At 45.5% G+C, this 22,543-nt stretch overlaps 1 protein-coding gene across 5 annotated transcripts in view; it reads left to right on the plus strand.

Moving 5' to 3' along the window:
* PLXDC2 (plexin domain containing 2) overlaps positions 1-22,543 on the plus strand; it is a 379,100-nt gene that overhangs the window by 276,014 nt on the left and 80,543 nt on the right. For all 5 annotated transcript variants that reach the window (XM_053261826.1, XM_053261829.1, XM_053261827.1 and 2 more), the window contains 2 exons: positions 4,370-4,488; positions 8,496-8,595. In XM_053261826.1, coding sequence (XP_053117801.1) covers positions 4,370-4,488; positions 8,496-8,595 — 219 coding nt within the window. The remainder of the gene's footprint in view (positions 1-4,369; positions 4,489-8,495; positions 8,596-22,543) is intronic.

Here is a 22,543-nt window from a genome sequence, read left to right on the forward strand (position 1 = left end):
CTTGCGAATTCTAGCTTGTCTCGAGGTATTTCCGGGTTTTTAAAATGATGGTTTTAAGCTACTTTTTCTGAAAACGCCGGAGTAAATAGGGAGAGGCACTGCTGTAGAATCATTAGCCATCATGATAAGATGGATACTCTCTTTACAAATGCAAATGTAGCTTTTCAGTACTCTCCCCCCCCCCCCCACACACACACCAAGGAAAACACAGAGGCATGCCGTGTAAACTTGCCTCAAAAGCAAACCCAAGAGCAGAGGGGAGGGGCTGCTTCCCTCAATGCTGCGAGTGCACTTTGAAGTGGCTTCGCTCACCATTTACCCCGCAGTGTGAATAACTCCCAGTTGTAGTTCAACAGCAGCAAATATATATGGACCCCTTTTCCCACAATCCATGAGAAAGGACTTGAAGGGGCAGGGGAGGAAGCCTCAAAAAGCTTACCTTTTTGAAAGCCCCAGAAAGCTTTTCCCCTGCTAACTGGGCAAAGAGGCACCTTTTCAATATGGTGATTCTCTTATATTTAGCAGGGGGAGAGTAACTGGCCCTATCCATCCCCAGCACAGCATCCCTCCAGTGGCTGTTGCTGCTTTCTGTCTTGTGTTTCTTTTTAGATTGTGAGCCCTTTGGGGACAGGGATCCAGCTTGCTTGCTTGCTTGCTAGCTAGCTTGCTTGCTTATTTATTTATTTATTTATTTATTTATTTCTCTCTCTCTCTCTCTCTCTCTCTCTCTCTCTCTCTCTCTCTCTCTCTCTCTCTCTCTATATATATATATATATATATATATACATACACCACTTTGGAACTTTTTGTTGAAAAGCGGTATATAAATATTTGTTGTTGTTGTTGTTACCTCCCCCACAGACTATCCTGTCTGTTGGTCTGGGCACAGAAATTGTCGGGGGAATGAGCAGTTGTGTGATGCATTATGAGGATTTCCCCAACACCAGCCAGGAACCCCACAGTCTCCCGGTCCTGGCTGCAAGCAGCCAGGGCTGATGGACAATTAGAAAAATGGGGTTAGGAGAACACTCGTTTAAGAGAGTGGCTGGCTTGGTGGGTTTGCCACCAAGGCACCACCAGGATTGGGCACAATCCCACCAGTTCTCATGCAAGGGCAAGACCAGACTTGGCTCCACTAGCCTAGTTTTCCCTGCTCATGAGAATAGCCTCACTGTATTTATCTGAATCCAAGACTAGGTTTTTTCCAAATTCTTTGATGTTAGAAATTGGGGGTTTAACCAGTATTTAACCTTTATTTTTAAGGGGGTCATCTTAAATTCAGGGTTGACCTCTGTTAGGGTAAAAACGGGTAGGGTAGCTTATCAGGGACTCAATAAGCCCACTGTTGTAGCTGCTTGCTTGGGACTCCAGAAACTGAGGAACTCTTACCACATGGAAGGCCATCATGCATGGCTAGGAAACTGAATTTGGCTTGGTAGTTGTTCAGGCCTGCAATGTAGGACACAGAGCTTCAATATGGCAACTTCCATGAAGAATAATGAGACTACTGTGAGTAAAATGCTAGACACCATCACTAAAGGGGACATCATCTATAAATTCATAGTACTTCTATTTAACCAACATAGTTAATATTTACCACTAACACTGCGTATTATTTAATATCCTGTCACTCTGAAAACTTGCGATAGATAAAAATGTTAATGTTATGCATAATAGATGGACAGCATGAAAATGGGGCACTTTAATGTTCACTTTTCTGTGTCAGCATTTCTGTAAATATCGTTAGGTGGTATAGGCAATGGGTTGTGAACTAAATGACACAATGTAATATGGTGATTAGAGCAAGCAGGCAGTTAGTGGAGCATGATCTGGGTACCAATTTGTACCTTACATGTGACAGTGGCTGCAGACAACTGTCACTTTTTGATTTAGTGGAAATCACATTACAATCTCCTACAATCTTGTCCCTCTGCAGCAGGAGAGAGAGAGAGAGGCAGAGACAGAGTGTGTGTGTATGTGATTCATTCAGTGAATTCAGCCCAACACTACAGCCTCTGTTTGAAGTAATTAATCTTGAAGTGTTGTGGGTTCCAAGGTTGCACAAATTTCTAGACATCAGCTATAACTCTTTAGAGCCAGTATCACCCTTCTAGGTACTAATCCTGGATAGATATATCTGATTCCTGGGTACCAGCATAAAATGTCCAGCAACCAGGGAAACCAGGTGCATGACGTTTTTTCAGCTCCTCATGTAAACAAGTTTGCTGTCTCACCTATCCCTCTGATGCAACCAGGTGGAATAACAGGTGATGGAGGTCGCTCTGGGAGGAGAAACATCCATATTTAGAGTATGCCTATGGACACCAGTTGCAGGAAGACAAAGGATGAAGGGAGGGCCTTCCAGCCATGCTTGTGGATTTCCCTGAAGCATCTGGCTGGCCACCTTAGAAACAGGATGTTGAGCTACATGGATCCTGTAGAGTGAGAAGCCTTGTTCAGGGGTGATTAAAAGCGTGGATGCTGGTTTCACATACAGCTTCCCTGGGAGTGCACTCCGATGCCCCATCCCATACTGATATGCTCAGAAGCTCCACCCTGCTGTTCATGGTAACAGCATTTGTCTGCATTCTGCTGGCATTCCAATCCAATCCAAAAGGATGGAGGACCTCTTTAAAACTTTGGCCTGAACTCAGCCTGCATCAAAGAACCTACAGACCTGTGCCTGTGTAAATAAATGATCACTGGGGAGGAGATGATCTACAGAAATGGGCAATTTAGGTTAATCAGGCGAATGACCTCCTAAGCCCGGGTTCTAGTTACAGCTCCTTTGCAACAGACAGCTAAATATTTTTAACCTCGCCTTTATTCTGTATATAGTTATCCTTTCTCCCCCTAAAAGGTATATTTACAAAATAAAACTTAATGGGTGACATCCAAACTAAATTACTCCTGAGTAGTCTTATTGAAATCAAGTAGTCCTTTAGAGGACTTCAAGTAACTTAGTCTGGAGCCCTCTTCAGATAAAAAGAGGCTTCCTGTTAAATAAAAAGCTCTGTGGCATGTAAATCAGGAACAGGAGTCCTGCCCTGACCCCATCTCTCACCCCCTTGCAGACGCTACACACAGATATGTCACTTTTCATAAATTTATCACAGGACAGTTTACAAGGTAAAAATACAACAGTAAAATCCATAGAATCACATTACAACAACCAACAATACAAATCATAAAATACAGAGATGGTATCTTATAAAGGGTAAAAGCCTGAACAAACACCAAGGCCCTTACTTACTTCTTAAAGCTAGCAAGGGAAGCCAGGGAATGGACATCCACCAGGAGAACATTCCAAAGCCTGAAGTCAGTAACTGAGAAGATGCTGACCAATATGCACAACAATCAGGCCTTTCTCAGTGTGGGCACAATAAGCGGAGCCCCCTCCAATGACCTTTTTGGGTGGGGAGAACAATTTAGGAGAAGAGATTTATTTTATAAAAGAACCTCCACTTGAGGGGATGAGGTTAGACCCTTGAGGTATGCCACAGACCCTTGATCTAATTTAAAAGGCTCTTATATAATACAGTAACTCCATGGGGCCATTCACTTGAGCTACTGGGCGGGTGGGGTAAGGCTTCACAAAACTTGCCTTCCCTTCAGACAATCATTCTGAGACTCGTGGGAGCATGCTTTGTGCTCCCACACAATCCCTGCTGCTCCATGCAGCATGGAGCAGGGTGGATTGCTCTGACACTGGGGCGCATTATCCCGGCCTCTGGGTATCTCACAGTGCACCAAGCTCAGTACAGTGGGGGATTCTCCCAGGGGATGGGCGCTCTAGGCACTCATCTCTGTGTCAGCGTGATTTGCAAGTAGCTCCCACTGACACAAGATCCCAGGAGCTGGGTTAAGGGCCTTAACCTTAGCTAAGAGCCAGTCTTCGACACTGGGTTTGGCACTGCAGCATCGCCAGGATCCTGTGGATCTCAGCATTTCTCACAGGCAGCCAAGTGCAGGCTTGGCTGCTCATGAGAACAGCCTCCTTGGGAGCACTAGCATGACCAAAGTTCTTTACTTAGCAGTGGGAGGTGTTGATACAACTAACATGCCGTGTTCTGCTGAAAGTACTGCTTCCTGTATCTCTAGAGCGGTTATTATGTAGGAAAGCAGGAAATAATATTTGTGCATATATTTATAGCCTTCATTAGTTGTAGGTCACTTGACATCTCTTGCTGTGTTTACGATGGGAAAAACTTAGGTAATTATATCTACTGCGATGCTCATTTTACAAGATGATTGACTATATTACTGCAAGGTTTGAGTTACATGTTTATGATATTAAATCTTATTGGATATTTACCCTATAATTAACTGCAATATTTTCCTCTCCCTTTCCCTCCTTCGGATTCGACAGGTACTGCGCTGGTAGTCCAATGGGATCATGTTCATCTACAGGATAATTACAACCTGGGCAGTTTCACATTTCAGGCCACACTTCTTAACGATGGGCGTATCATTTTTGGTTATAAGGAGGTGAGTTTGGTCTGGAAATGATTTACCTAACTTTATAACCTACTCCATCTCAGGGTTAGTGACACCACGTCGCCAAATAGCAATTCAAAATCATTGACGATAGCTAAAATGTTTTTTTTTTTTTTTTAAAGCTAGAAAAGCAGTTCTCTGTCATTTCAGTGCAAAAGTAGTACATATACAAAGATCTGAGAGTACCTCTAGGACAGCATTCTTCATTGCAAGGGAGCCAGTGGCAGCTCTCACCCGCCTTGAATGTGGCCCCCTGTCTAATTGTGCAAAGCTTTGGCCTGTGCAAAAAGCTTTGGCTGTCGCTGAGTACTCCTCACAGTCCCCTTGACACTGTACAGGGCAGCTGTTCCTTCCTACACACAGTGCTGTACTCTGCCCAGCACAAGTGAGGCTCCTTTAAGAGAAATTGAGCCCTCTCAAGCCCCAGCGCCATCTTGGAAAGTGTTCACGGAGTGCTGGGAAATGTAGGCCTTCCCAGTTCTGTATCTATAGAGCTCTACAGGGAAAGCCCTGGGAAGAACTACACTTCCTAGCACTCCATGCACACCTTTCAAGATGGCACTGTTTCGCTTAAGGCTGCCCCACCCCACCCACTCCCGGCAACACTGAGGAAAACTCAGCCCTGCATGTAGGTCAGTTTGGTGGGAAATGGCTCTCATCTTGAAGATTTTTGCCAAAGTGCCCCCCGCTCGAAAAATAGTGAAGATCATTACTCTAAGAGATGCTCTAGCTTGGGACCAAGATTCAGTGGATTCAATAACCAGGAGGTTCATAGCTGGAATTATGTATCCATAAAGACGTGTTCTGTGCCCTGAAGTCCCATAGATGCTATTGTTAAGATGATGCTCTTGGTCTGTCCCAGTGCTCTTGGCCTATCCAAGAGATTATTGTAGGATACAGTGTAAGAAAGGTGTATCTCATGTATCTTAGGCCTAAACCATAGGTTTGATCATCACAAGTCAGAAGCAGGAACATGAAATATGGTATGCATCCACTTGCCATCTGAATTGGCCCTCATCACTATCTGGTTGGTCCCCATATTTCCACCCAGCATTCTTTCTTACTACATGATAGAAAACATAAAGCCAGTTCAGATGTTTTTCCAGCACGTTTGTATATATAAGTATCTGTTCATACAAATCTAGCCACTTGGCAGCATCACAATGGAATCATACACACAAAAGACCACAGCACCATCCTTTTTGAGCAGGGTGTGTTGAGAACCAGCAATCATTGGAAGAAGCTGTTGCGATCTTGTGTGCCCACCTTCCCAGGAGTAATGCTACTCTCGAGAGTAGACTCCTTGCGTGAGCAGTCATCTGTGATGATCAGTCCGTTCTTACAACATCTGAACAGGCACTTAGAAGACATGGCATTGGGACCCCTTTCTGTCTCTGCCATTTGCAGGACACATTTCTGTTTATAGCTAGAAATAGTAACATAAAAACTAATCGTTTTCCCTGTCAGCTTGTCCATTGCCTGTCATCAAAAGTTGTTGTTGTCTCTTTGTGACATCTTAATGATTTTCTTGTCAACCGTTCACAGTATCAGCATAAAGAAAGGATTAAAATTTTAAATGGAAAATAAAACACAGATTAACTCTGGAAGCGTAGGGCATGATCCACTGACCCTTCATGTTCTCCTCACCCATTTCTTCAGGCACTGCTCTGCCCATCGGAGTTTCCTGCTGCCAGTTGTACCAGTCAGCAGCCTTCACAAGAAAGCTGGGTGACCGGACTACATATGTAAGGGGCCAACTGCATTGGCCTCTGAAATCCAGCTAAGCATACCCAGTTGGAAACATCCCTTAGAAAGGGAAATGTGTGCACCCTAAATAATATAGCATAAGCAATATTACTTCCATGCTCATGTTTTTTAAATTATATATAATAACAAGGGATCTTTAACCCTTCATTGGGAAATCCAGATTGACAAATAACATTGTATAACAGAAGAACCCATAATGCCTTTCTCTTTGTATCAGGACTGTTTTCTATCCTCCCCCTCATACATTTTGCAAATGCAGCAAATGTTTTAACTTCTATAATGGATCCTGGGTGATTACAAGACCATAGGTCTCATTACTGCTTAAATGAGCAGGCGGGATCTTCACATTAAGGAAATTTAGTCCCAAGTCATTTAGAGATCTTGCACTGACCATTAGGTACAGAGAGATACTTGCACCACTATTACAGTTGCATCAACTCTACCTATGAACATTTGTTCTGCTTGTACAAGATTAAAAGGCTGTTTTCTTCTACAGATATTGAAGCCCTTAAAACAGACCTTCTCTGAGATATGCTACATCAGGACCCACTGCCCTGCTTCCCTTTGCTTGGGAATGTGGGTCAGCGTTTTACTGTTTATAAGGAATTTAACAGAACTCCTTTAAAATATTCAGTAATAGAAAGTGAATTCATTTCCCAACATAATGCATTTTCTGACTGGCTCCACATGCAGAATTGCATTAGGTTTAGCAAAAGTGCATTAATAGGAGAGATGTTTACACAATAACCAACCTAAACTGTTTGAGAAAAATATTTAGTGTACTTCAAGTCTGTGCAAATTTCCTCCTGGCGTGAACTGACAATGAAGCCTGTAATTGGCTTATGCAGAGTAAATTTGCTTTTCCTTGTTGATTACTGGAAGGTACACTAGAAAATGTAATTGCTAAAGTACTTATGAGGGATTGATTAACAGGTCCATCAAAACTTAAGTAGCAGACCAAAAGCAAATCTCATAGTGCACTGAAATATTATTTTCATCAGCACTAGCATGACAGTTTTCTAGAGAGAGAGAGAGAGAGAGAAACCCACAGTGCGGCACAGAAAAAAAGAGAATGCAATTAGAATAAAGTCAGTTTCTAGATGTCTGACAAATCCATGTCCTGCCACCATGCCCCCAGGGGCCCTCCTCACTCCTGCAGCTTGCCTCCTGCCCTGCTGCTCCTCACCCCCACCATTTGCCTGCTTCCCCACGTTCTCACCACCACTGCTGCTCACTGCTGCTCCTCACCCACATAACTCTGTAGTCCATTCATGCAGTAGTCGGTGGGGGGAGTGTTCCATGGCTCCTCTCCTTGCTTTAATTGCAAGAGTAACCATGGAACCCCTCTGAGTGCGTGAGAAATAGAAGGTGTTCATGTACCCTGAGGCCTAATCTAGGCGCATGCATGCCTTCCATTTTATAGTTGGCCATGCAGTGGTTAGGGGTTCTGTGGCTTCTCTTCTTGTTTGAGCAAGGAGATAAACCATAGAAATTCCACCAGTACACAAACTGGCTACCAAGCCATGGGGGCAGGAGGAAAAGGAGGAGTGGCAGTAGGTTAAAAAAACAAAAAAAGTTTAAAATGTCCATGGTGCCTCTGGCACAGCGAAAAATAAAATAAAGGGAGGGCTGATGTTCATTTATTGAATACACACCCCTGCTGACCTTGCTATACCCCTGGTAAGAGAAGTAGTTAGCAGACCATCACTACCTTCTAAAGGCTCTGGAGTATGTACACCGAAGCCTCCAAAATGCATAAAGGGCAGCCTCTCCATTGTTGAACAATCTTGTGGCCCATATTCAGTTTGAAGGGTTAGCCAAATGCATGTTCCAGCTGCTATATAGAAGGACACATCTCAATGACTATAATCTGGTGGCACTGGATTTCTGTTTGAAGATGACCACCCGAGATAACACCCTGATCGGCCTTTGTGCCAAGACGTCGCTCACAAAAGGGTGTTATGCACAGCTAGTAACGTGGAGATAATAGCTGTGCCATAGATATAGAGATGCGAATGCACATTTTCACATGTACAACAGGTTGGAAGAGAAAATCTAACCTCATTTACCCTGTGCACTGCTGGACTGCATTGGATTGAAGGGAACATCATTTAGTATGTGGTTCCACTTCATCATTTCTGCTGTAGTATTGTTCTAGCAACAGGAACAGCTAGAAGAACAAGTGAAATATCTATCATGTTATCTTTTTGTGTGTGTGTTTTGTCCTTCAGATTCCTGTCTCTGTGACACAGATAAGCTCAACAAATCACCCTGTGAAAGTGGGACTGTCAGATGCCTTTGTGGTAGTCCACAGGATCCAGCAAATTCCCAGTAGGTTATTAATGCATGCTAATGACTGTAGTCTGAGTCAGTGACTGCTGGACGTGTGGGTGGGTGGGGAGGGAGAGAAACAAATTCAAAAAGAGTGAAAGTATGTTTTAACTAAACTCAAAGATTCTTAAGTAGCTTCGTTTTTGAAGCTTCCTTAATTAAATGTGATTTTATTTTCTTTGTAATTCCCACTGTGACGATTCACTTCATTGTTTGTCTTAAACTGATAAACAACATTCGACTGTTAACAAAATGCAGTTATATTTTGTTGCCTTCCAAAAGGGAGACAGCAAGATTCTGTATATAATCAGGGCGCTCCATTATAGATTCCAGAGTATAAATAATTGTATGGGGGCTTTTTTTGTTTGCTTGTTGAGCAATGAACTTGGGCATAATATGCTTCGTGAACCTTGCTGAAAAAAATGAAACCATAATGAGGTCAGGAAGGGAGAACTGAGGAAGGCTGGTTAAACTTACCTTCCCCCAGACTAGCCATTAAATGTTGCTGGGAGTATGGACCATGCTCCCAGACAATCCGCTGCTGTGCCAAGCAGTGTGGAGCTCCAGTGCTGAGCTCCAGTGTGGTGATGCGTCCTGGCCTCTGGGAATTCCACAATACACCAAGTGCAGTGCTTTGGGGGAATTCCCCCAGGAGACAAGCGCTCTAGGCGCCCATCTCTTTGTGCAACTAGGCTGGAAGCAGCCTGGGCTTGCACACGAGCAGCAAACCCAGGTTAAGGGAGCACTTGTTCCCTTAACCTCAGCTAATGGCTGGGCTAAAAAGCAAGGTTAGGTGGTGCTGCCCTGCCAGGATCGGGCCTAACTCTGGCTTCCCTAGGCTGGGTTAGGCGGCATTTGAGAACAGCCTCAATTTCTAGATTAAGCTTTTTTAAAAGAAATACAGTATCTGTGTGGACTCTGGTCTACAGAAGTTATTCAGTGTTCTTATGTTCTTATGTTCCATCAAGGAGGGGAAATTAAGGCAGTACTAAATAACTAAATCCATGTTCTCGTATAATCTTAATTGTTAACTAGTACAGTTTTCCTTTTCTCTAAGATTGCATACAGTAGAAAACACAAGAACAGCCTTGCTGGATCAGGCCCAAGGCCCATCTAGTACAGCATCCTGTTTCACATAATGACCCACCAGATGCCGCTGGAAGCCACAGGCAGGAGTTTAGGAGCTGAGTCCTCTTTCCTGCTGTCACTCCCCTGAAGATGGTATTTAGAGGCATCCTGCCTCTGCAGCTGGAGTTGGCCTATAGCCCTCCGACTAGTAGCCGTTGATAGACCTCTACTCCATGAAGTTATCCAAACCCCTCTTAAAGCCATCTAGGTTGTTGGCTGTCACCACATCTCGTGGCAGAGAATTCCACAAGTTGATTTTGTGTCGTGTGAAAAAGTACTTCTGTTTGCTAGTCCTAAATTTCTTGGCAATCAATTTCATGGGATGACCCCTGGTTCTAGTGTTATGTGAGAGGGAGAAGAATTTCTCTCTATCCACTATCTCCACACCCTGCATGATTTCATAGACCTCTATCATGTCTCCCTGCAGTTGTCTTTTTTCTAAACTAAAAAGCCCCAGGTGTTGTAGTCTTGTCTCATAAGAAAGGTGTTCTAGGCCCCTGATCATCTTGGTTGTCCTCTTCTGCACCTTTTCCAGTTCTACAATGTCGTTCTTTAGATGTGATGACCAGAATTGTACGCAGTACTCCAAGTGTGGTCACACCATAGTTTTGTATAAGGGCATTATAATATTAACCATTTTATTTCCATCCCCTTCCTAATGATCCCTAGCATGGAATTGGCCTTTTTCACAGCTGCCACAGATTGAGTCAACACTTTCAACGAGCTGTCCACCACAACCCCAAGGTCCCTCTCCTGGTCAATCACCCACAGCTCAGATCGCATCAATGTATGCTTGAAGTTGCGGTTTTTTGTCCCAACTTGCATCACTTTCACTTGCCAACATTGAACCGCATTTGCCACTTTGTCGCCCACTCACCCAGTTTGAAGAGATCATTTTGGAGCTCCTCACAATCCTCTTATCCCATGACTTCTAAGTTTCCTTTAGAGTCTTTGACGAAGAACTTTGTCGAAAGCTCTGTTGAGAGCAATGAGAGTGTACTTTTATTAACAATTATGAAAAGCCACTCTCTTTCTTTTTATAATACTTTGATTTTGTGGTCTTTGTTTTGGTTCTCCAACTCTGTGTGGAAGATTCCAATTCCTATTCTCTTTTTCTAGAGGTCTGTCTTTACTTGGACACTTTGCATACAGTATTATCAAGCTAAGGTTGATGGTGAGATATGCTAGCAAACTCGATCACCTCTTTCCAACTAGTCAATGCTGTAATAATGCAGCATCATGGCTGAAGGTGTTTTATCATAGTACAAGCCACTTGTTAGGATGCTTAGAAGGGGCACTCAGGATGCATCCAAGATGCCTCTTCCCACCTTGCCATATGAATGACTGAGTTTTACAAAGGAAGGGTTACATTCTTTCAGTCCCTGCTTCCCAAAAAATCAGCAGTATAATAGCACTACTCCACAGAGCTGATGCTTTAAGCACGGTGAGAGGGTATCCCATACACTGATCCAGAACACCCTGTCCCAGCACAATATGATCAAAATTTGCCCTATACACATTATGTTCAATCATGTACAGCTATGTACAGTGTACACATGTACAGATCTGTACACCTGTGCGTTCACGCATTATGTTCAATGCATGTACAGTAGTACATTTCCTACCCTGCATTTGAGGGGGCCTGTACAAGGTTCACTTGTGAAATGTGTGTGTGTATCAGATATCCGCCGGTTAAGCCACCAACAACAAGGCAATTGGTGATATGTATTTTATTATTTATTTTGCATGTGTGGGGGGAGGAGTTGAGGCACCAGGATCCAGGAGATGAGGCAGGGACAGTTTAGCTGCTACCATTCACGGCACGGGTCCAGTGACTGGCACTGCCAGGGCTATGTTGCTGATGGGTCCTTTGAGGAGGCCTCATGAGACCTTATGCTGGCAACAGGTGCATTGTTCAGGCAGGTGTATGAGTGGCAGCACTGCCAACAGCCATTCAAAGAGACAGGAGACGGTTCTGAGGAGGAAACTTAGAAGGCTGACAAAACATCTCTCCCACAAGTGAGGAAGCTGAGTGAAGTCATCTCTAGGAGAGAAGAAGAGGACTTAGGTGGTGGTGAAAACTTCCTCCCTTTCTCCCAGAAATAGTTGGAGTCTTGGCCAGCTGAAAAAGGGCAAGCGGGTTCTGTATAATAATTTACACAGTAATATGTATATACACGTATCTGTACACATATGGCACACTGAGCCCTTTCTTATGATCAGTGAGAAAAGGCTCGGGGTGCGCAGGGAGGAAGCCTTGAAAAACTTGCTTCTCCTGCAGACGATCCCTCCGTCCGTGCTGGGCACAGAGATTGTGTGTCCAGATGTGCAGCTGCCCTCTCTGGCAGCGGAGAGGGTCAGGGGCCGAGACGCATCGCCCCAGTCCGCAGAACTCCTGTAATGCACCATGTGAGTACATGGTGCATTATGAGGATTCCCCCGGAACTGGTTGAGAGGCTGTTGCTGTGTCAGTGCTGACAAACAGTCATTTAGACCGAGCTAAGGGTGCACTTACACCCTTAACCCTGGCTTACAGCCAAGGCTCTTTGGCAGGTGTGCACAGGCAAAACGTTCTCATGTGCAGGCAAAACCGGCTTGGCTTCCTCCGAACAGTTTTCACCCGCGCGTGAGAAAAGCTTCACAGCCTGAATAGGTCTATTAGGGAGGTGCACGAACAGGTTCAAAGGCCCTTTTACAGACTTCCACACTAGTTTAAAAGTCTGGCGGTTTGAAGGAGGGGTGGATAGCTTTAAGGACCGGTAAGGGTGCTCCTACCCACCCCACTTCCTGGTGCTGTGGCTTACCATGGCTCCGCGGGGCGACAGTGTACCTCCTTGCCACCCAAGTGGGCGTTGGACCATAAGAACAGCCCTGCTGAATCAGGCTCAAGGCTCATCTAGTCTAGCATCCCGTTTCGCACAGTGGCCCACCAGATGCCGCTAGAAGCCACAGGCAGGAGTTGAGGGCATGCCCTCTCTCCTGCTGTTACTCCCCTGCAACTGGTACCCAGAGGCACCCCACCCCCAAGGCTGGAGGTGGCCTACAGCCCTCTGACTAATTCCATGAAATTATCCAAACCCCTCTTAAAGCCATCCAGGTTGTTGGTTGTCACCACATCTCGTGGCAGAGAATTCCACAAGTTGATTATGCGTTGTGTGAAAAAGTACTTCTGTTTTCTGGTCCTAGATTTCCTGGCAATCAATTTCATGGGATGACCCCTGGTTCTAGTGTTATGTGAGAGGGAGAAGAATTTCTCTCTATCCACTTTCTCCACACCCTGCATGATATTATAGACCTCTATCATGTCTCCCTGCAGTTGTCTTTTTTCTAAACTAAATAGCCCCAGGTGTTGTAGCCTAGCCTCATAAGAAAGGTGCTCTAGGCCCTTGATCATCTTGGTTGCCCTCTTCTGCACCTTTTCCAGTTCTACAATGTCCTTTTTTAGATGTGGTGACCAGAAATGTACGCAGTACTCCAGGTGTGGCCACACCATAGTTTTGTATAAGGGCATTATAATATTAGCAGTTTTATTTCCAATCCCCTTCCTAATGATCCCTAGCATGGAATTGGCCTTTTTCACAGCTGCTGCAGATTGAGTCGACACTTTCAACGAGCTGTCCACCACGACCCCAAGATCCCTCTCCTGGTCAGTCACCGACAGCTCGGATCCCATCAGCTTATACTTAAAGTTGGGGTTTTTCGTCCCAGTGTGCATCACTTTACACTTGCCAACATTGAACCGCATTTGCCACTTTGTCACCCACTCACCCAGTTTGGAGAGATCCTTTTGGAGCTCTTCACAATCAGTTATGGATTTCACTACCCAAAAGAGTTTGGTATCATCTGCAAATTTGGCCACCTCACTGCTTACCCCTACTTCTAGATCATTTATGAATAAATTAAAAAGCACCAGTCCCAGAACAGATCCCTGGGGAACCCCACTTCTTACTTCCCTCCATTGTGAAAACTCTCCATTATACCTACCTGTTGTTTCCTGTATTTCAACCAGTTAGCAATCCACACATGTACTTGTCCCCTTATCCCATGACTTCTAAGTTTCCTCAGGGGTCGTTGATGAGGAACTTTGTCAAAAGCTTTTTGGAAGTCCAGGTATACAATGTCAGCTGGATTACCTTGATCCACACACTTGTTGACACTCTCAAAGAACTCCAAAAGGTTGGTCAGGTAAGATTTGCCTTTGCGGAAGCCATGCTGGTTCACTCCCAGCAGGGCCTGTTCTTCTATGTGCTTTACAATTTTATCCCTGAGGATGCTTTCCATCAATTTGCCTGGAACTGATGTTAAGCTAACCAGCCTGTAATTTCCCAGATCACCCCTGGATCCCTTCTTGAAAAACGGTGTTACATTTGCTACTCTCCAGTCCTCTGGTACAGAACCTGATTTCAGGGATAAGTTATATATTTCAGCAAGAAGGTCGGCAATTTCACATTTGAGTTCTTTGAGGACTCTTGGACGGATGCCATCCAGCCCTGGTGATTTGTTGTCTTTCAGTTTTTCCAGACAGTTTAGAACATCATCTCTCGTCACTTCTATCTGGCTCAGTTCTTTAGCCGCCATCCCCGAAAAGCCTGGTTCGGGAACAGGCATATGCTCAGTGTCCTCTGCCGTGAAGACGGACGCAAAGAACTCATTTAGCTTCTCTGCAACCTCCATTTCCTCCTTAATAATCCCTTTCACTCCCTCATTGTCTAATGGTCCAACTGCCTCCCTGGCAGGTTTCCTGCTTCTGATGTACTTAAAGAAGGTTTTGTTATTCCCCTTGATGCTTTTAGCTAAATGTTCCTCAAACTCTCTTTTTGCCTCCCTTATTGTCGCCTTGCATTTCTTTTGCCAGAGTTTGTGTTCCTTTCTGTTCTCTACATTTGGACAGGCCTTCCAATTTTGGAAGGAAGTCTTCTTCCCTTCCTTGGCTTCCTTGACAGTACCCGTTAGCCATGCTGGCATCTTCCTGGACTTAGTGGTACCTTTCCTCTTTTTGGGTATACAATCTAACTGGGCTTCTTGTATTGTGGTTTTGAGTAAACTCCATGCACTCTGGAGCGAAGTGACTCTCCTGATTTTCCCTTTCAGCTTCCTTTTCACCATACTCTTCATTTTAGAAAAGTTTCCTCTTCTGAAATTCAAAATGTCCGTGTTAGACATCCTTGGTGAGTCTCTCCCCACATGTATGCTGAATTTGATGGCACTATGGCCACTGTTCCCTAAAGGGTCGATGACACTGACATCATGCACCAGGTCCTGGGTACCACTCAGAATTAAGTCCAAGGCTGCCTTATCTCTGGTCGGTTCCAAGACCAACTGTTCTAGGGCACAGTCATTTAGCATATCTAGAAGACCAGAAGTGCCCAGTGCGTACGCGTGTGAGCCTGAGATGCACTGGGTATTTCCGGTCCAATGCGCACTGGAGTGGCAAGGAGCTACATTGCCGCTATGCAGGCAAACCACAGCGCTAGTTGGGGAAACACGGGGGGGGAGCACCCTCACCGGTCCTTAAAGCTATCCCCGCCACCTTCGAACCGGCAGTTGTTGGTTCTGTGCACATCCCTAAGGTCTATTGTGTCAGCCTGTTCTGGAGACTCTGATATTATTGTTGTTGTTGTTGTTTGTTGTTAATTTGATTTCTATACTGCCATTCAAAAAATGGCTCAGGGTGGTTTACACAGAGAAATAATAAATAAATAAGATGGATCCCTGTCCCCAGTGGGCTCACAATCTAAAAGAAACATAAGATAGACACCAGCAACAGTCACTGACTGGAGGTACTGTGCTGGGGGTGGATAGGGCCAGTTATTCTCCCCTTGCAAAATAAAGAGAATCGCCACATTAAAAGGTGTCTCTTTGCCCAGTTAGCAGGGGTTAGCAGGGATTTGCTGGGGAGTGGACCTGAGCCAAGAATTCTCTTCAATAAATAGTTAGGATTCCAATTCCTGTACACAATATGGGGGTACAGTAATAAAATGAAGAACTGTTCAGAGCCATAACTTGAAAACAAATATATTTTACCATTTGTAGATAGTATAACAATATCCTGACAAAACAGTTAAATCAAGCTGGGCCCCAGACAGCCTATGTCAGCTTCTCCTTAAGTATGCATGTTCTTGCATTCTTTCCTTTCAGGGATGCTAAATGAACCATAAATCAACCCAGTCAATTCCCTGCAGAAGAAAAATGCAGGGAAATTTATCTTAACCTATTTGTTGGTTCTGTAGGACTCAAAAGCAATGATACTTACTCTTGTTTTCAATGGAAGCACAAAGCTTTAAAAAAAAAAAGCTTTCTTACTATTCAATTGTCAAACATGTTTACGAAGTTTAAAAAAAAATTGTCTGTGGATCATTATATAGGGCAAACCTGGATCTGCCATTGAGATCCAACAGAATCCTGGCCACCACATTGCACATGTTTGCAAATGTTTGTTTGTTACAATTACATTCACATGGACGGGCAGGGCGGAAGGCTGGTGGAACTCACCCACCCACCCCCACACGAGCGCTGGTCTGTTACTGGGAGTGCAAACTGCTCTCCCAGATGATCTGCACTGCATGCTGCAGTGCAGAACTCCAGAGGCCGGGATGACAGGTCCCAGCCTCCAGATATCCCACAATGTACCATGCGACATGCAATACATTGGGGGATTCCCACAGGAGACGGGCATTCCAGGCACCCATCTCTGTATCTGTATCTGCTGGGATTGAACATAGCCCCAGCGAATACACGATGCTAGAGCCCAGGCAGAGGTGCACCTAGGTAATTTTGGAGCCTGGACCTACAGGCCTTTGGACACACACACACACACACACACACACCCATGCTGCAAGTTAAGCATCATTTTTTAACATGTAGGTTCTTGAGTGCACAAACCACACCGCCCAGGGCAGACTAAAGAGGGTTTGGGGGGCCCCAGGGGGTGTGGAGGCCCTAGACTTTGGCCCAAAGTCTAGGGGTAAGAGCACCTCTGAGCCCGGGTTAAGGGCTCACATGAGCTCTTAAGCCAGCTAAGAGCCAGGTTTAAAAGTGGAGCTAGGTGGTGCGGCCCTACCAGGATCCGGCCCATTCCTGGCAGTTCTCATGCGCCGCCTAACCCAGGCAGTGCTTACCTAACCTGGATTAAGATGCACGTGAGAATAGCCTCGTTATCTTTTTAGGTGCACTTACAATATCACGCAGGGGTGTAGCCAGCCCACCGGCGGCCCGTGTGCGGCCCTGGCAGATGCCCCGATAGCCCCACATCTGACATCAGACGTAGGGGATAGCCACGCCCCCGCATCTGACATCAGACGTGGGGGGGCGTGGTCTGGCTCCTGAACGAAGCCTTGAGGCTCCGTTCGGGAGTTGAGAAGCAGCTTAACTGCTGAAGGGGCCGCGCGGCCCCTTCGGCAGTTAGACGAAGGCTGGCGCTGTGTTCGCAGCACAGCCCAGGAGCGGTTCTTCCCTGCAAGGAAGAGCTGCTCCTGGGCTGCTTTGCGAAGGCAGCGCCAGTCTTAGCTCCTGAAGGGGCCGCGCAGCCCCTTTAGGAGCCAGGATCCTGAAGGGTCCGCACGGCCCCCGCTCGGGAGCTGAACTACCACCCCTGTGTCTGACGTAAGAGGCGGGGGGCGTGTCGGGGCCAGTTTCGCGCCCCCTGATTGGCCACTGGCCCGGGTTCTTTGAACCCGTTGGCTCAATGGCGGCTCCACCCCTGATATCATGTATTATACCTAAAACGTGTGAAAAGACCTTCTAGGCAAATCATGATTCCGTGCACCATCAAATAAACTCTTGTCAAATATATAAGAAGCGCACACCACAAATTGTGTTGATGTGCTTCCATTGCCATTATGTCACTTGCATGTATACCAGGGTGTGTGTGCGCATGTGTGTATTGTAACCACCAGGGCAGGCATCTTAGACTAGTGTATGAGCTTTCACAACCCACGGACATCTAAGCAAATTCAACCTTGAACCTTGAGAGAAAAAGTGAAATTGTAGTTGTTGTCAAGATTCTTTCATCTTCTATGTCTTCTTGTCTTCTGTCTCCTACAGGAAATTTTGTTTGGGTGACATTGAAGTATTAGCCTGTTCTTAGCCTGATTTGATATTTTCGCCCCATGCCAACGTGCTCAAATTGATAATAGCTTGGTGTGTGGGTTGTTATTTATTTAGAGATGGTTAATGTGTTTTTGACTTAAAATGATAAATGACAGTTGAACTGGGGGAAAATACTTGAAATCACAGATATTAGCTAGATAAATACAGAGGCTATTCTCACGACCGCAGGAAAGAGGGCTAAGGGATCCCAGCCCACATTCCTGTGGTTGTGTGCAGCAACATGAGCCGTGCATCTCCCAGCAGTTAACCTCACTAAGTACCCCCCTCCCCCCCGTTAAATGAAGTTAGCGGAGTGAGCACTCCACTAACCCAATTTTTACTATTGTGAGATGGCTCAGCTCCTCACCATGTTGACTCACGAGGAGGCCCCAACCAGGAGGCTACAGCAAACCTCCCGGTGTCGGGGGTCCCTCCAGAATGCCCCACACACTCACACGGTGCATCCTGGGACTTCCGGGGGCTGGGCAGACCCCGATCCCTGCCGCCCTTACCAGCTCCATGACGGAGCTGGTAGTCCTGTGGGTGGCTGATCTGGCCACCCAGGGTGAGCTCCCTGCATAGCCTGGTTAGGTTCTCCACACAGATCGTGTGTAAAGCCTCACGATTTGAATTGGATTGGCTACTTGTAAGCTCACTGCAATCACATGGAAAGATTGGCTTTCTATAGCATCCAGCCACATTGTAAGCAAATTCTACCACAACCCTGCTACTGCTTCTAGTGACTAAAGCAGATTAGGCTCACAACTCCATATATTAGATTTAAATAAATGAGTAAGAGGGGAATCCACCATTCCTGCAGCCTTTAACCACTCTGCTTGTGTGAACAGAGGGCCAGTGTGAGTTTGCCAAGAGGTAATTAATCTGCATTAAGTGACCGTGAGCCTATACAGTATAATTGCCATATAACTATTGATCTTGCCTACAGTATTTGTTCATAGATGGCTAAACATTGAGACAGTTTACTCCCTGTGTTGTTTAAAAAAAAATCAATTTAAATGATTGTCTTCAAAATAAATCATTTACTCTTATAGTTATCCTCTTAAAGTTGAGATAGGAATAGAGCAAACTTGGAGTTCTTTTGACTGATAATAACTTGGGGAAATCAGTGGCTTTGCATTTAGTATACTTCTTGGTTTCTCATGAAAATGTTAGGCAGATGAAACATTCCGTGCTGAATATCACTCTAGTCTTTATGATATATGTGTGAAACAGGATGCTGGACTAGATGGGCCTTGGGCCTGATCCAGCAGGGCTGTTCTCCAGTCATGCCGGGCAGATGACCATAGAAATGGGGTTAGGAGAGTGCTCGCTCTCCTCATTTTGGAGGGTGGCTCCATAGGCAGGTTTGCTGCTGCAGCGCCACCAGGATCAGGCCCGATCCCGGCATTACACACATGCATGCGAAGCCGGGCCGGGCTTCCTTAGCCCGGTTTTGCAAACGTGTGTGAATAGCTTCATACTGACCTTGGCCCTCAGGAGAAGACACGCATGGGCACTTCTATCCATACCTCAGTGTCAGGATCTGCCTGGACTCTTCGTGCGGAGACTTCATGTATTTCTGCCCCTTGTAGCAGCTGGCTACAGTGCAGTAACTTATTGAGTCCTCAAGCTTGAGGAGCTGTGAAATGAATAATAGGTTCTCTTCCCAACAGGAAGGATATAAGACCTGTCTGAAGTAAGCGTTGCCTCATAATCAGGTTCACTAGATCCCACAGCCGTGCCCCTGGGCTTCCAAGACAGTTCACGAATGGAACATAGGAACATAGGAAGCTGCCATATACTGAGTCAGACCATTCATCTGTCTAGCTCAGTATTGTCTTCACAGACTGGCAGCGGCTTCTCCAAGGCTGCAGGCAGGAATCTCTCTCAGTCCTGTCTTGGAGAAGCCAGGGAGGGAATTTGAAACCTTCTGCTCTTCCCAGAGCGGCTTCATCCCCTGAGGGGAATATCTCACAGTGCTCACACATCAAGTCTCCCTTTTATATGCAACCAGGACAGAGCTATGGGGACAAGTCATGCTTAGCTATGGGGACAAGTCATGCTTGCTACCACAAGACCAGCTTTGGGCTGGGCTGGGATGTGTCCACGCCTCAGTTTCTGTTCAAGTTTTGGTTAGCATCGGGCCAGTTCTAACTAACAGTGGCCGCTGCACCCGATAATGTTGGGGCCACAGCAAGAATCTGCCCGTCCCAACATCACTACAGGACGTGCTAATGTGATCTCAGCACTACTACTACTACTACAAGGCATATTTATATACCACTTTTAGAACAAAGTTTTCAAAATGGTTTGCATAGAAAAATATAAATAAATAAATAAAAATTTAAAGGCATGTCCTTTAGTTACACGTGAGGTGTATTCATGGAAATTGCCCTTCTACATGCATTACAAAACTCTGCTTAACAAAAGCGGACAAGTATTTGAGAAATTTAAAAATCAAACATGGATTACTTTTTAAATTAAAGGATCCACTTTTATCCCATCCATCTCCTGTGAGCATAACAAAATGCAAAACATTATTGTCAGTTACCCAAGCAGTTAAGCATTGGGTGTTGTTTTCTCCTTTAAAGAGAGGCATTGTCACACAGGTACTTGAGCTTTCTAATACTTCTTGTCTCACACTCTTCCTGATGCACACATTCAGAATCCATCTTTTGCCAGACCACCATGCCCTGCTAATGACTGAACACTGAAAAGTTCCGCTAAAGTGTCAATGCCATCATTGCTCCTTCTGTATTAATTTGCTTGCCTTTTTGGACTGAAGGGCCCGGCTTCTGTGAGGGGAGCAAATAAGCCTCCAGCACCGGCAGGAGTTGATTTCAAACAGATTCCCTGACTGCTTTGACTTGGCAGGTGCATCATATGGACAAGCCCCTGTGGAAGAATAAATCTTCCCTTCTTGGCAAGAGAGGTGCTCATATCCAGTCCAAATTAGCTTAGCCTCTGCACACACACATTCTAGTCCGATGCATTTGGCGCGCTCCAGACAGGTATCAGACCTTCCAGCATAGCTGTCTAGGCCAGAATCTTCCTGGTAATTCATTCAGACTGGCTTGGTGGCAGTAATTTATTCACTTAATAGGATGTTACGTTCACATCTGAGAGAGATGGAGAGAAAGACCTTTCATCAACAGAATTTAAAAGAATTGGCTCTACACTAAATAACAAGTTGAGTTAATTGGCAATGACAGTGCTCAGCCATGATAAGAAGTTAAGTAGAATAATGTGGGGGCTAGTCTATATGCCACATCCTGCCATTATGTGCCTATGAAATAAGATAAGAACAGAAGTACTTTCCATTATGCTCTGAGTTTAGTAAGCTTTACAGAAATCACGACTGGTGTTTTCTGACTGCTTTGTGGAGCACATTGCTAGAAAATGCCAGTGATCAACGAACAATATTCATTATAAATCAGGAGAGGGGAAATTAATTCAAATCATTGATTTAAATGAAATTTCCCATTTATTATTTAGATTTCAGAGGCTGGATATATTGCTTGCCTTTCCCAGTCAGCCCAGTAGGAGGTAGCCAGGAGCATTTTAGTCCACACCTTCAGACTGAACAGAAATGTATTTAGATTTGATATTTGTAACAAAAGGTACAGTTTTAGGGAGCATGTAATCAGGTCCAGTCCTAGCAAGAGGCATCCATGGGCAACCTGCTATGCATTTACCTTTTGAATACCTTTTGTGAGCTGTGGTTTGCGTGGATGTGATGACCTCTGTCACAAAATCTGATATAGTCGGATGAGTTAGAAATAACGAATGTGGTGCTTATGTGTAATATTGAGAAAACAAAATCTACAGTAAATAAAAACAATAGAAATCAATTTATTCATGTTGGAATGTTGTGAGCTGCCCCGAGTAGTAGTGTACCAGAGGGGCGAGGTATAAATAGTTTAAATAACAACTAGCTTATCCTGTGCAGAGCATCTGTGCTCTAGGACTTTAATGCTCACTCACCCCCTTTGCCAGCTCCCCTCAGCCAGTCTCCCCTCTAGCCCCTCAGCTAGTCTTCCCTCCAGCCCTTCAGCCAGTCTCCCACCAACCACCTCAGCCAGTCTCCCCTCCAGCCCCTCAGCCAGTCTCCCCCTCAACCAGTCTCCCTCTACCCCCTCGGCAAGTTCCCCCCTTCACTTCACCAGAGCAGCATCATGGCAGCTCCTACCACTGACTTCCGTTTGTGTTGTCCTGCCAAGTCTCCTCATGAGCAGGATGGTTGATTGGGGCGAGACTCGGGCCGGCCTCCGTCAGCCCGTTGAGTCTCTTCACAAGGAGAACAGCCGAGCTGGGGCTTCCCTTCCAGCCTGCATGGATGGCCCTCAGTGTGCTCTTCTGCCCCGGCTTGGCCGTCCTCGCGAGGAAACTCGGCAGGGCAACAGATGCCTGCTCAGTGCCTCTTTTTCTTTCTTTGCCAACTCTGCCTTCTCCTTGACCCTCCCTCCTTGGCGCAGCTGCCCCTCTGACCACCACTCAGCCCTACTCCATGGTTTCTCTTTCCTCTAGACAACTATCTCTACCAACTCTCACGTGATGAGCCACGTACCATGGTATTTGCTGTATACGTCCTAAGGCTTTTACATATATAGATAAATATTTTTCCGCCAGACGCTTTTAAAATACAGCGCTGGTGGGGGAAATATGGCAGGAGGGGTAAGAGCACCCTCCCCCACCCTTAAAGGTATCCCCTTCCCGCCTTCAAGCCGCCCGC

The sequence above is a fragment of the Hemicordylus capensis genome, chromosome 6, assembly GCF_027244095.1.
Source record: "Hemicordylus capensis ecotype Gifberg chromosome 6, rHemCap1.1.pri, whole genome shotgun sequence".
In the NCBI taxonomy this organism is placed as follows: domain Eukaryota; kingdom Metazoa; phylum Chordata; class Lepidosauria; order Squamata; family Cordylidae; genus Hemicordylus; species Hemicordylus capensis.